Source organism: Falco punctatus (assembly GCF_963210335.1).
Source record: "Falco punctatus genome assembly, chromosome: 3".
Taxonomy (NCBI): domain Eukaryota; kingdom Metazoa; phylum Chordata; class Aves; order Falconiformes; family Falconidae; genus Falco; species Falco punctatus.
In genome coordinates, this window is record NC_137582.1 from 66,345,567 (window position 1) to 66,359,758 (window position 14,192).

General features: G+C 36.5%; 1 protein-coding gene across 4 annotated transcripts in view; it reads right to left on the bottom strand.

Annotated features, from left to right (window-relative positions):
• Positions 1–6,044: 6,044 nt before the first annotated feature.
• The window catches only part of RTTN (rotatin), a 94,809-nt gene continuing 86,661 nt past the window's right edge, over positions 6,045–14,192 (bottom strand). For all 4 annotated transcript variants that reach the window (XM_080381142.1, XM_080381143.1, XM_080381144.1 and 1 more), the window contains 5 exons: positions 12,191–12,390; positions 9,993–10,260; positions 8,669–8,772; positions 8,240–8,309; positions 6,045–6,509 (listed from right to left, as the gene is read on the bottom strand). In XM_080381142.1, the coding sequence (XP_080237268.1) occupies positions 6,427–6,509; positions 8,240–8,309; positions 8,669–8,772; positions 9,993–10,260; positions 12,191–12,390 (725 nt within the window). In that variant the 3' untranslated portion in view covers positions 6,045–6,426. The remainder of the gene's footprint in view (positions 6,510–8,239; positions 8,310–8,668; positions 8,773–9,992; positions 10,261–12,190; positions 12,391–14,192) is intronic.

The window sequence follows — 14,192 nt, forward strand, 5'->3', positions numbered from 1 at the left end:
CACCTTTCCAGCCACCAGTTCAAGCACAGCGCTGGGAGGGCTCCTGGGGGGCTCAGCCAGACCCAATAAACTGCCCTAAATAAAGTGAATCAGTAGTCTTTGACCAGTGTGTCTTTTTAAGAGATTTGGGTGAATGCAGTCTGTCCTACCAGAGTTGAAGTTAACTTCAACTCTATGTCCTCATGGCTTGTGATCTCAGCCATACAAGACTTGGGCTAGCATAAGTTTACTGTGAAATAGCTTGAGTTCTGAAGATACTGCTTATTTCAATTCTGAAAGTAGTGTGTTTTGTTTTTTTATTTCCACCATACCCTGTAATGTCTCATAGCATCCAAGTAAACAAAATGCCACACATTAGAAACAGTCTTCGGTTATCACATCAGCTACATCAGATTCCACATTTGGAAATGTTTTGTTTGCTACAAAATACTTATTAAACAAGTTTATTCCAAAACAAATAATGAAATCTTCTTTCAGGTTGAAGGCACTAACCGCATACAGTGATATGTTTGGGTAAAGTACTCAGAACATTGCACCATTGTTAAAACGCATAATTCAGCATTAAGAAAATGGTTTTGCTTGTGATAACTGTCACAGCTATTTATTATAACTTCTTGCAATGGACTTGCAAGGGAAGGAAGCAAGGTTATCAAAGTTCTCAGCTTTTTGCAGAGAAAAGCATGTTCTACAAGTTGCAGGGTATATCTCTGACAGGTTAGAAATACCAAAACGGGTTTGTGTGCATCACCCGTGCTTTGTAAAACCACACACCAACACTTCCCTGCTAGCTTCTTGAAAATCATTAGTTGTATTTGGTAGTTAGAATTACTGTTAAACTCAGATTTTTAAAAAAAAAAATCATGCGACTGTTGGTTTTAAATTGGGGAAAACAAACAAAACAACAGATGTTGCTTAGAAAAAGAGCAATAAAAAAAATTGTAATACTGCATGTACTTTCCAATAAAACAACAAGGAATATTGAAATGTGTTTGGTTCTGCTTTAATTTTAAAAAAATCACCATTCTATTTCAGGTTAGCATGATAACAATGGTCGATAATTTAAATAGCATAATTGTTCATCTGAAGAATTAAAAATGCCAAACCAAATTTAAGATTCATGTATTTGATAGTCACTAGTTGGAAGAATTTATATTTTTAGGCCCTGAATAATGTGTTATTGGATCTAGAAGGTAGATAATGGTGCGTCAGGAATCCACAACAGAGGAAAAGAGACAGAATAAAAGCAGAAAAATACTAGCATTGAAATTACTCAAAATTTATTAAATTCTCTGAAAAAGCACACACATCTTAATAATATATAAAAAATAAAAAAAAAACAAAAATTGAATATTAATCAAAAATCTTATGAGTTTCCTGAGATTTCTTTATAAATTAGATTATTTGTATTTTCAGCTGAAGTGGAAAGGAAATATAAAAATTATGTGGAAAAAAAAATGAACTTGTTTCCAAACAGATCCATCATGTATTTATTAAATCCCCACCTAACTCCAACTGTCTCCCAACATTTCCATTTTGAACAGAATTATAGACTCATACTCAAAAATCATATCCAGTATTGATGTCTACTAAAATTACATTCTGCTTAGCAGACTTGCACACACATACAAAACACTAAGGACCAGGATCTAAAAAAATAAAACTTCATTCCTGTTGGCAAGTGAGCAAGAAGCTGTACTGATGACCTAACGTCCAGATTAATCATTCAGAACTGGTCCATGTGTTTATGAAGAGTGAGTACATTTGTGAATCTGAGCACGTTTGTTTGCTCTAAATCCAATACAGACTGACACGCTTTGGATGCAGGAAAGCAGGTGCTGCAAAAATCTTTTCCAGTGAAAATGGGACCAGCTTTCCCACCCCATTTTTCTTTTCTTGAAAAGGTGGTGGTGGTGGAGATAGGGCTGGCGAGGGGAACATGCAGCTGAATGCCAAACTGAATTGTAAAATCCCTATGGTTAATCTGCAGCATCTAAAACGCCAGTTGCAAAAACAAGATGTGCCCAACGGTAGCTGGCACTGAGGCCAGAGGACACAGACTGACCCTTGTCCATGGGCCAGACCCTTTTAGGTTACAGTGAGGAGACTAACCAGTTTTGGGGAATGCCCAGAGGCCTCACAGAAGTCAGGTGACTACCAAAAAATGAGGAATGCACATGAATAGAATCATTTAGGTTGGAAAAGACCTTTGAGATCATCAAGTCCAAGAGTTAACCCAGGACTGCACAGTCCATCACTGAACTATGCCCCTCGGCACCACATCTACACACTTTTTAAACACCTCTGGGGCAGCCAGTTCCAGTGCTTGAAAACAGGCAGGCAGTACGGGGTGGCCACCACCTGTCTTGATGGCTAATACCATTTCACTGCTTTTTTTTTGTGCTTTCTCAACCCCTTTGTATCATCTACCTTTTGCTTTTTATCAGACTACAAGCTTTTTAGAGCAGTATCACCTGCCTGACTACGAAATTGTAACACACCCGGTGTAACGTCACAACAGGTGGTGTATTACTGAGCCTCCTCTGCTTCAGCAGAGGGTTAATGGCTGGAGACCAGGGGAACATTCTGCATGAGTCCCGGTGGCAGCAAGGATGATGGGTTCTCCTGCAGAAAGGCAGGGGATGGCACAGCTCCAGCAACTTGCTACAGACTGGGAAAAGATCTACTACAGTGTGGCCCAGGAGCCAAGATGAGCTAAAAAGGATTGACATGTTGTGAAACAACTCACTCTCTTCGAAAGTAATGGCAGTATGACTGCTATCACAGCTGTGCAGCTCCTAGGAGGCCATCTGGGGGAAAGATTTGAAGGGATCATACTTTTTTTACAACCAGAAAAAACCTCAAGTGAACTGTAGAGTGTCCCTCAACTCCCTGGAGGACAGCAATCTTCAGGTGTCTGCTAACCAACATTTTTTTTATCCCATAAAGACAGCAAAAACACTTCTCTGAAAGACAATTAGATTTGAGAAGCTGCCACGGGAATGTCTATGTTACTGTGAAGGAAAATCCTTATATAAAGCAGGGTCAAACTCTCAGTATATGAAATTCCCCTCCCCAGTCCGGCCAGTACTGCTCCATCATTCCACTGAAGCCACAAGCCTGTAATTACCATAATTTGCAAGTCTGATGTAGAAAGAAACCAATGAAAAACTCCACTGGGGCTGTATAGTTGCTATGACTGAGTGAGGAGAATCCATAGTTCCAAATCGCTGGAAAAGCAAAAAATAGTGCCTTTCTCACAAATGGTATCTTTTTTTTGAGCATTTTCAATTAGGCTTAAAAATCTGTTATTCAAAGGTTTGAAAACTTCATCAGCAAGTCATGAATTAATGTCTCTATTAGCATGAACACACACACAATCAAAACTAAATTATTTAGGTTTAATTATCTTACCAGTCAAGCACAAATTACCTCTTTGAAAGTTTTGAACATGCAATAGATGACACATCAGTCTTGAAAAATCTGAATGCCTCATTTGTAGTGGATTTTATGTACATACCTCTTGAATTTAAAATAACTTCTTTCTTGATTAGAAACCTATCATAAAAGATAAAGCAACCAAGTAAGAGCATGATATATCTGCAGTTAGTGCAAATGGTAATTGTGTTCTGCTGGATAAGGATTTTCAAGAGACTTTTATTAGAGAAACTAGATGCACGCTGAATATTACCTTTTAAATCCTGTAGTCTATTCAGGGAATCCATCTCCACTTTAATTGTGCTTTCCTCTGTAGGATAGGAAATGATTTTACAGCTCTTAAAATTTGAAGGTAATTTAGGATTTAATTTTCTTTGAAAACCCAAACATGATAAATAACACACCCTTGAAAATAGATGCATCTCCAAAATTCTGAAATTAAATATAACTGTGAATGAGGTCCCTATATTTTAAGTTTCGTTCATGAAAGCTATTAAGACTACAGTTTCTTGCGAGGCCAATTGTGCTAGTCTAAGTGCTGGTGAACAGAAATTATAGGATCATTCATGTTTCATGACCCACCTCTTTATTAGCACACAGGAAGACAGGATGCAGCCCCTGTACAGCCTTGATTTTTGAGGGAAAAGGTGACAGAGTACAGTCCTTTAAATAAATAAATGCATAAACTCCTCTTTCTTTAATCATGAAGGATAAAAGTTTTAAGTATTCTGTGAAGACTTTGTACACAAGTGAATACAGAGATTTGATGTACATGCCCTTAGAGGCTACAAATTGTTTTGGTTTTCCTGAGGAGCAACACCAAACAGGTGTGCTTACTTATGCCACCACTACCGCTGCTTCCCACAATTGTGAAATGTTGCAAAATGCTGAGAAAACAGCAGTTAGATCTATGCTCATTTTTGGGATAAACACAGCACTTGCACTAAGGCTTACTGTAACAACACATTTATTATCAATTTGTCCAGAATTTTCAATATGAATAATTTCTTCAAGAAATTACACAGTTTCATAAAATAGAAATGTTTAATTAAAAAAAAATCCAGTTCTTCTATGTTCTTACTATGTTGTACTTGCAGTTAATGAAGTCATTCAACTACATAGCACTATTTCACCTCACTAGATCCATGTGTATTTCTATACTCTGAAAGAGCTCTTATCATCCTTGCTGAGTGGTTACTTCCATTGGAATTGATCTAGCATTGAGTGCTCTCACGTTTTGTGTCTCTGAAAAAGAAAGCAAACTGGCAAACAATCTGCATTTTGACTTACAACCTGATTTATGAAAGAAATTATTGGAGTTTAGTATGCTGAAACGTAAGTCTCTGAAGAGACTTGGCACTTGTTAGTCTGAGGGGAAGAGACCCCTCGATCAAGCCCACACAGTGACAGCTGCCTGCTGTCAAGTGCTCTCCTGCCCTGCAGCTCACAGTTCTGCAATACTATGGGACGAACATGACAGCACTTAACACATAATTTTGCAAGTTACAATATTTACATAATGTATCAAGTGGGAAAGAGTCAGGCTGTAGTGGTCTATCATTGCTTTTTGTTTGGTGGAGGAGCAAGAGGTTAGCTGATAATAATATTTCTAGTAACAATTTAATCCAGCCACTATAAGCATCACACTTACAACAGCTGAATAATATCAAGTCACACATTATTTATAAGCATCACAAAACACACACATAAAAAAAATCCCCTTTATCAGTGGAAAATACTTTCATCACGTGGTTAGGAAAAAAAGACTAATTACAGGTAGACATGGCCTTGCTACAACTCTTTTAGAGATGGTACCCACGTTCTGCTTTCTATTTTCTCATTTTTGTATGTCCCTGGCATAAAACAAAAATTTTATGTGTTGAGGGAAATCTAAACACCCTGCTAGATATTTCACAGGCATGTTCAGGCATCAGTGTATTTTCCTCTCAAACCCATTTAGCACAGAATACTGAAAAACTTCTGACAATAGTTACATAGCAGAGGTTCAAGGAAAATACAGTCCTGGATAACAGACTGGTTTTTTCCCCTCAATGAAAAGATTTTAAGTGTTAAGTGTTTATAAAATGGAAGTCAACAGATTGTGCCTCAAATATTTTCTACGATGTTGTAACACAGGGGTCCTCAAACTATGGCCCGCAGGCCAGATACGGCCCCCCAAGGTCCTCAATCCACCCCCCGGTATTTACAGAAACCACCCCCACCCCGCCCCGCCGGGGGTTGGGGGGGAAACCAAGCAGCCGCAGATGACTGCCTGCCACTTCATCCACGCGCCGGCCCCCTGTTCAAAAAGTTTGAGGACCCCTGTTGTAACATAACTAACTGATGCATGTACCCCATATTCTGAATAAACTGCTACGTTAAAGTAACTGTCACCTATAGTCTTATCAATCAAGAGCTCCTTTTCAATTGTTAACATCTTCAAAAAATACAGCGGTTTGAACTTAAAATTCCCTCAAAATTAAAACACGCACCTTGCTGTTCCATACCTAATAGGTCTAACACATGACTGCCAACATCTTCAGTTCCTGAACATAAGTATGCACTGTACACATCTGCAACATTACAATCTACAATCCACCACCAACAAATTATCTCAGTTAAAAAGTCCTTTATTAAGACCAATGCAAACCAGCAATTCTAATATTTTACAGTAACAATTACAATGCACAATTTCTTAAAATTATTGTCTTTTCACATCCTTTTCCTCTGTACATTTCTTCTGTGTACATACTTCACATTGTAGCATCATTATAATTTCCCATTGGGATTACAGTACATATAGTTTGAACCACAGTTAGTCCAGTTTCTTTGGTTCAAAGTGATGAACTCCTTCCACAAAGACTTCATAAATTTCTTCCATAACATACATGCTGCTGCCACAGATATGTGAATTAGAAGCGTTTTCTTTACATTTCAGGCTCCCATTGAATAAGCTGTCCAATTTCAACATGAGAAGTCATCTGATGATCATTAACAATCAAGAAGCTGCACTATATTCTCTAAGCATTTTAAATGGTAGGCATGTAGCTCATTTTCTTCTGGCTGAGGAATAGCTAAAAGGAATTAAAAACAAGATTTGAATTTCTAGTTGATTCTTAATGCAAAGTTACTTTTTCAAAGACTGCATTGAATGCCTTGCTAGAATTCATGCAATTTTATGATCTTATAGACATTAAGTGGCAAATGGAGTACTAATATTTTATGTCGCCAAGTCTGGTTTTTCGTTTTTAAAGGCTAGAATTTCACAGCTTTCCAAGCCCCCCGGCTTAGTTGTGACAGAAAGAAGTGAAAACCGCCCTTCAATTCTGCTGTGTTACAATGAGGTCATGCCTTGTTCTTCCCAAATTTCTCCTTGGGTAGGACAAAGTGGGAAATGTAAAACAACAACAGCCATATTGAAAAATTCCCCCACTTGCACTCAGAACAATCTACCATTTTAGTTCAATTGTCACTGTAAAGTGATCAAAGATTTATTAGTGTAGGCTAGTTGAGAACCTTAAGGCAGGAAAATATAGATGACAGCTCCACATGACTGCAAACTGTAGCAATTACTGTTGCATAAAATTTTTCATACTCAATATTTTGATATTTAAATGTTTATTGAATCAAAAATCAATATTTCAGTCTAGGACTTTATCTTCTAAAGCAGTACATAAATACATGGGGATTAATGTTATAGGGTGCTAGTCTGTAAAAGCTGCATATTCCTACCTTACTGATTCAACATATTTTGAAAAATCTCTGATCAGTGGTAGTTATGCTGTGAAGAAAATACAAACTTGTCTATTTACTAACACACTACCAATATATGAAGTGTTGCATTATGTTATGTTTAATGATTGACTTAGTAAAAGATGAGTTTGAAACAACAGTACATTGACAAAATCAATGGATTTGGGTGACAGTACAGAAGAATTATCATGAGATGTTCTAGCAACAATACATTTCCTTATTAGGATACTATAAATGTTCAGCACAGGCAGAAATTTTGTGGCACTTCTGATTGTGCAACATACCATGGGAACCTGGTATAAGCCCCCCCAGTTGATAAACCTATTTAAGTACATCTACAGAGCAATCAGAATTGGTAGGAAAACTCATTAGCTTAAAATAAGACATTTGGATGTTTTTGCAAGATCAGAGTCTTGATGTCACTAATAACCAATAAACCTATTATTAGCTACTGAAGCTCCAGCTACAGAGCAGTGTTTGAACATCTTTCGAAACTAATGCTCTTGAGCTGAAGATAGCAACCTTTTGTATAAAGCTATTCAAATGACAGTTATGTTCAGTTACTTGAACAAAAAACTCAAGCTTTCTGAAAGTCAGTTAACTCATGGTACAGTATTTTAAGACTGGCACAATGATTTCTTCTGATCCCTTCCTTATGTGGCTGAACACAGTGAGGCTGAGCAGTATTAAGCAAAGTCAATGCTAAATGAACCATTTTTCTTGTCACTAAATTTAAGAATCAATGCAGAAGTGTACTGTGCAAAGAAAGCATCTTGGAGCAGGCACGATCAGACCTATTCTTACAGAGTAACCTTAGCAATTACCTCAGGTTTTACTTATAATTTGTTAACCAAGAGGCATTTTTCTGTATCTGTATTTTTAACATGCCTAACCATAAACCGTATTATTACTCGTGATTTTAGAGACAAAAGTATCCTTTCAAAAACTTGTATCACAACAAAAAAACATTGTGATGATATAAATAGAAATGTATTAATGATCTACTTGATGGCAAAATACAGAATTGACATTACTTGGAAGCAGGACTTACTCTTCTTCGCTAACGAATAAGCCTCATCTATTCTTCTTCTTATTGATGGATTCTTCAAAGTCACTTTTGCCTGTAGCACACACAAACAAACAAAATATGACAATTTGACTTTCTCTGTCACATGTTCACTCTAAGAGCAATGTTTAGAAAATTACAATAATTTGGCAGAACATGAAATGCGGGAGTTTTAGAATTAGCATATGACTATATTATCATACAGACTGCATTTATATGAGTAGTCACAAATCACAGAAGACAAGCTGCTTCCTTACCCTGTTGTTTAACCTCTTAGCCTGTGCAGCTATACAATTAGAATAATAAAATAAAACTGCTACTGTAAACTTTATTTTTATTTACTTAAAGGTTACTGTATTGTTTACAGCATAGAAGTAACATTACAGGCTTTTCAAGTATTTCTCAAATACTAACCTTCTGATAGTTGTGAAGCAAAGCCCAAAGTGAAGCTGCTCCTATTCTCTGAACAGCATGACAGTCACTTTCCAAACAGGCAGACAGTACTGCAATGGCTTTATCTAATGAGAAAAATAAAATAAAAATGCAGCTAGAAAACGTCATCAAAATCACACAAATATATTTGCACATCTCAGTATTTTGATGCTTGGAGTACACTTATTTCCATGACAAGTATCGGTACAGCAGAGGAATTACAGAAACTTTATAATCAGATTTCTTAAATTGAAATATGCTCATGAGATCAGTAGACTACATCGAAAGAAGCGTTAAAAAGTATATAGCAAAACAAAACCAAGCAGTGCTAAATAATTAAGCCCTCCGTAATAAAACATGAATGTTACATACAGCCATCAGCTATGCATAGGGACTGAGTAAGGCATGAAACTGTTTTATAACTCCCAACAGCCACAATTAATTTCCATCCTGATGTGGCTTTTAAGACACTTCTATTTTCCTTAGTAGATGATTTGTAACCAATGAGAAATATTTGCCACCTTACTGTAGATGCCTTCGTTTCCTAGCCTTGCTCTGAAGCCAGACTCTTCAAGTTTGCTTGTTCACTTCATAATAAAAATTCACAGATTATGTAACTGAATAATGTACGCTTAATTAAGGCAGCAAATCAGCAGGAAAAAAATAAAAGTATGGTCACTGGAAAACCTGCTGAGAACTTACAAGAGACAGGAGCATGCTCTCTGCAATAAAATGGGGGAAAGAAACATGCCTTTTACAAAGAACTGAGAAAAAGGTTCTGTGCATGTTGTTACATCAAATATACGTGCCGTGATTATAACTCTATCATTATCATGAACATTTTTCACACATGAAAAGACAAAATTCTTTGTCTTAATACCCATGACGTGCAGGAGATAAGGTTTTGTTCAACTGAAAGATAGGAACTTCAGTTATTTCAAAGTGACTGACTCAAAGAATCCTTCAACACCACCACACACTCCCACCAGAAGAAATACTATCTGTTGGAGAAACTGCAAAAATCCTTTCATTCACAATGTGTTACTATATTCAAATGATCAGACTCACAATAAATTTTGATTTTTTCAAAAACTATTTGCTTTTCCTTTTGCTATATATTATTTTAATTGCTTTTCTGCCAAAATATGTGTTCTGTAATTACTTCTATGAAAATAATTTTTTATAAAATTGTTTTTCTAAATAACAATATTGAGTTCTTGGTCAGTAACCCAAACTGTAATGAAAATATTCTAGAAGACACCATATTCTCAGAATACAATAGCTTGTATACCCTTTAGATACTTACCATTAGCTAATACCTTTGGTTTATTAGTTGGACTAAAACATATGTTATGTAGAATAAGAAGTGCTAGATGTTGGCTGCTCTTGTGTTTGTATTTACACATTTCCACGATCTGATCTAAAAAGCCATTTATCTTCATGATCATCTGCTGTCCATCTTCTCCAAAAGATACGTTCAGTAGCAGCTTTAGCCAAAGAGTAGACGCATTACCAGAATTTTTATGACTTCCTTTTGGTAATGAGAGAGACAAAAAGTTCTGCAGGAAGTTACTCTGTCAGAAGGGAGAAAATAGATATTAGAATTTATAGTATTCCATGGTTTGTTCACTGCTGTTTGACTTTCCAATCTGCATACTTGATCAAAAACTAGCACTAATGTTTAATTTACGTATTTCAGGGAACCCATTATTAGTCAAGGATTTTTTGAAAGAATTACATATGAAAAAGAATCCCCATCTTGGTTAAAACATTAATATGGTAAATACATTTTCTTCTGTAATAACTTATGCTGTGTAGATACATAAAAGTTGACTCAACACAATATATTTCTTTAAAGGCCAATTCCCATGACTACATAAGCTTTTTGCTTTGCATTTAGTGTTTCTGCCCCCAAAAAAGCTAGAAACAGTTTAAATGAATCAATGCACTACTTACTAGTGTATTATTGATTCCTTATTTGTTATGGCTTGTGTTATTAGCAAATGTTAAAGGTATCATAGAATCATAGAACACTGCAAGTTGGAAGGGACTCACAATGATCTAAATTGTACCACCCCACCCCCCCTTCACTGACAGCAATAGTGACACCCTCTATTTTTGTAAGCTTTGAAGAAAAAGATCTGTGTGTTGTTACGGCATACACTACTGCTTCCCAGTCTCAGGGTTTGCCTCCACTTTAAGGATATTCTGAGCAGGTGAAAATCTATTCCCCAGTTGCAAGGGGTATATCTCCCATATGTTATGTTCTAACGTAACATTCCTATGATGAAAAAAGTCCTTGACTAAATACTCCCAACCTCACCAACCTTCGACAAGTCATACAGGCATCTGGACAAAAGCAAAAGATCCAGCATACAAACTCTGTTGTGGTTTTCTTCACATTAATATAATATTGGTAATTTAATTTTCACAGATGGAATTAATAATTCAGCATTGCTTACACTTAAGAAAGAGCTCAGGAGAAAGAACGAAGACTATCACATTAAAGTGAAACTCTGAAGACAGCAAAAGCCAAAACAATTCTCAGAACAGAACAGCCATAGAAAAGATCTCAAAGTCTTATTTTCTATCAAAAAGATTGATTATCAGCAATTTTGTAACTCTTATGACCAGATTTTACATAATTAGCACCACTAAAGTTTTGTATCTCCCCCGCCTTTTCTAACAGCTAATTAGGTTCAAGCATAAAATATTGTTAATGCAAATTGAAACAAATTGTTGTAATTATTAAAGATGCTAAAAACAAACACACTTTTAAATGTATGATTTGTTAGCTAGTTTTATCATGTCATCGCTGTAGCTGATTTTCTACATGGTTTGACTTGTTTCAAGGTGTTGAATTTATTTAAATGATCAAAGTTAAATTTAAAAAAGATTTTTTCAAAGAGCATTTGATAAAATAGAGCAAGGACCATTCAATATATAAATTAAGAAGGGAAAAGACAGTACTTACATTCATATAATAAGGATATATTTGTATCTAACAGCCAGTTACTCGCATAAAGGACACCTTCTCTAAAACTATAACTTTAATAAAGGTTATTTTTCACACAGTATACCTAAAGATTTAATAAAGGTTGTGTTTCACACAGTATACCTAAAGATTTATACAACATTTAATTTCTTGTTTACTCACATGCAGTTTGTTCTACTGTATGCTTACTTTCATGATCCACTAGTGATTGTTATCAACATACATAGATATTAAAAATTTTACACCCCACTGAAACTGAGAAGTTATAACAAGCTGTAGCAAAAATAGTGCCATTCCATATGCTGTTTCTGTCCAGAATATGAATATGACCAAATTACACACTGCAATTTGGGAACAATAACAGAACTAACTAAGAGGACACAATGGTTTTGATTCGCACAGAAGCATGTCTATGTGATCACAGGACACTCCATATTGAAATATGAAGGGTTATTAAAAAGGAAAAAGCATCCATCACATTCCTAAAATCAAGAATATTATTTACTTACCTTTTGAATAATGCCCCTACAGTCATGAGACAGAGCAAGGTTAGAAAGAAGACAAAAGACCACCTGCTGAACTGGGCTGTTATCATTTGACACTTGGGAAGCCAATTTCAAGACGCTATGCATTAATGAATTGCCAGCTGCACTTCGTGCAGATGGAAGTGATAATTGTCCACCACTGGCCCAACAAAGTGAAGCACAACCTTGAAGAAATAAAACATTTATCATAGGACAAATGTACATATACATTAAAAAAAAAAAAAAAAATCAATAGGAAGAGCCATCTAACAGCTCAAAGACTGAAACAGGACTTTTGAAAAGATTGGGCTTTTTTTTCTTTGAACCACAGTAAAGTCAATGGGACATGCTTTGAATAGAAACAGGCCTGAAAGTGGCAGTTTACTGGAATAGGCGTCTACTGTTCTAGAATCTAGGAGGCAATTCTGTTAAAGAGAAGCCATTGCTCTGTGTCAGAAAGCCTCCTTGAAAAACAGAACCCTATCTACAGCATTATACAATTATTTGGCATCAGAATCTGAAGGAACCCTCTGAATCTCAGAAAAAGACCTCTCTACACCTGTAAAGGTTTAATAAGTTTCTTAAAACATCTTTCTGAGAAATAAAAGTGCTGTCTGCATCTGTCATTAACCTTCTACCACAGTAGCAGGCAAAATCCTATGCTACAGAGCTACAAGCTCAGATTAATAGAATCACAGAATCATAAATCGTTTAGGTTGGAAAAGACCTGTAAGATCAAGTCCAACTGCTAATCTAGCACTGTCAAGTCCACACCGAACCATGCCACCAAGTGCCACATCTATACAACATCTTTTAAATAACTCCAGGGATGGCGATTCAACCACTTCCCTGGGCAGCCTGTTCCAATGCTTGACCGCCCTTTCAGTGAAGAAATTTTTCTTAATATCTAATCTAAACCTCTCCTGGCACAACTTGAAGCCATTTCTTCTTGTCCTATCACTAGTTACTTGGGAAAACCAACTGACACCCACCTTGTTACAATCTCCTTTCAGGTAGTTGTATAGAGAGATAAGAACCCTCCTGAGTCTCCTCTTCTCCAGGCTAAACAACCCCAGTTCCCTCAGCTGCTCCTCATAAGACTTGTGCTCTAGACTGTTCACAGGCTTCACTGCCCTCCTCTGGACACGCTCCAGCACCTCAATGTCCCTCTTGAAGTGAGGGGCTCAAAACTGAACACAGTATTTGAGATGCAATCTCACCATCATCAAGTCCCGATCTTCCAGCTCAGGGGCTGGGTACCTGGAGAACTGGTCTTTCTATTAAAGACTGAGGCTAAGGTGGCATTAAGTACCTCAGCTTCTTCCTCATACTTTGTCACTATGTTTTCCCCGCATCCAATAGAGGATGGAGATTCTCCTTAGCCCTTCTTTTGTTGCTAATGTGATGATAGAAACATTTTTATTGTCTTTATGGCAGTAGCCTGATCAAGTTCTAGTTTTCTCCCTGCATAACCTCAGGACATCCTTGTACTCCAGTGGCAGGGAACAACGAAGTCCCCAACATGATGACTGTGCACAAATATGCTTATATACCTTTTTATGTAGTGGCATTTGCCATCTGCAACAACAGTTAACTTCTTACATGGCAAAAGTAAATAAAAATGAGACTGTTCATAACAGTTAAAAACATCTACATGCATATCTTTGACTACACTAAGGGGAAGTAGTTAACCAGTTCAGTGTAGGTAAGTTTGTGTCACCTCATAAGCCAACTATTCTGAACAGAAAGAAAAAACATCATCAGTGTAAAACTACTTGCCCTTAATTAGCAAGAAAAATAAAACCGCAGCCTAGAGTCAGAGTTATGAAACAAGAAAGTCCATCAGAACTTCAGCTGGATTTCCACTACATCACAGGACATGACATTTAAATTTTATATCCTGTGGTTGACTAATACATATTTGAACTTTCTCCATCCCATATTAAAAAATGTCTTTATGAAAAAAAGCATTGCAAGGTCATTTAAG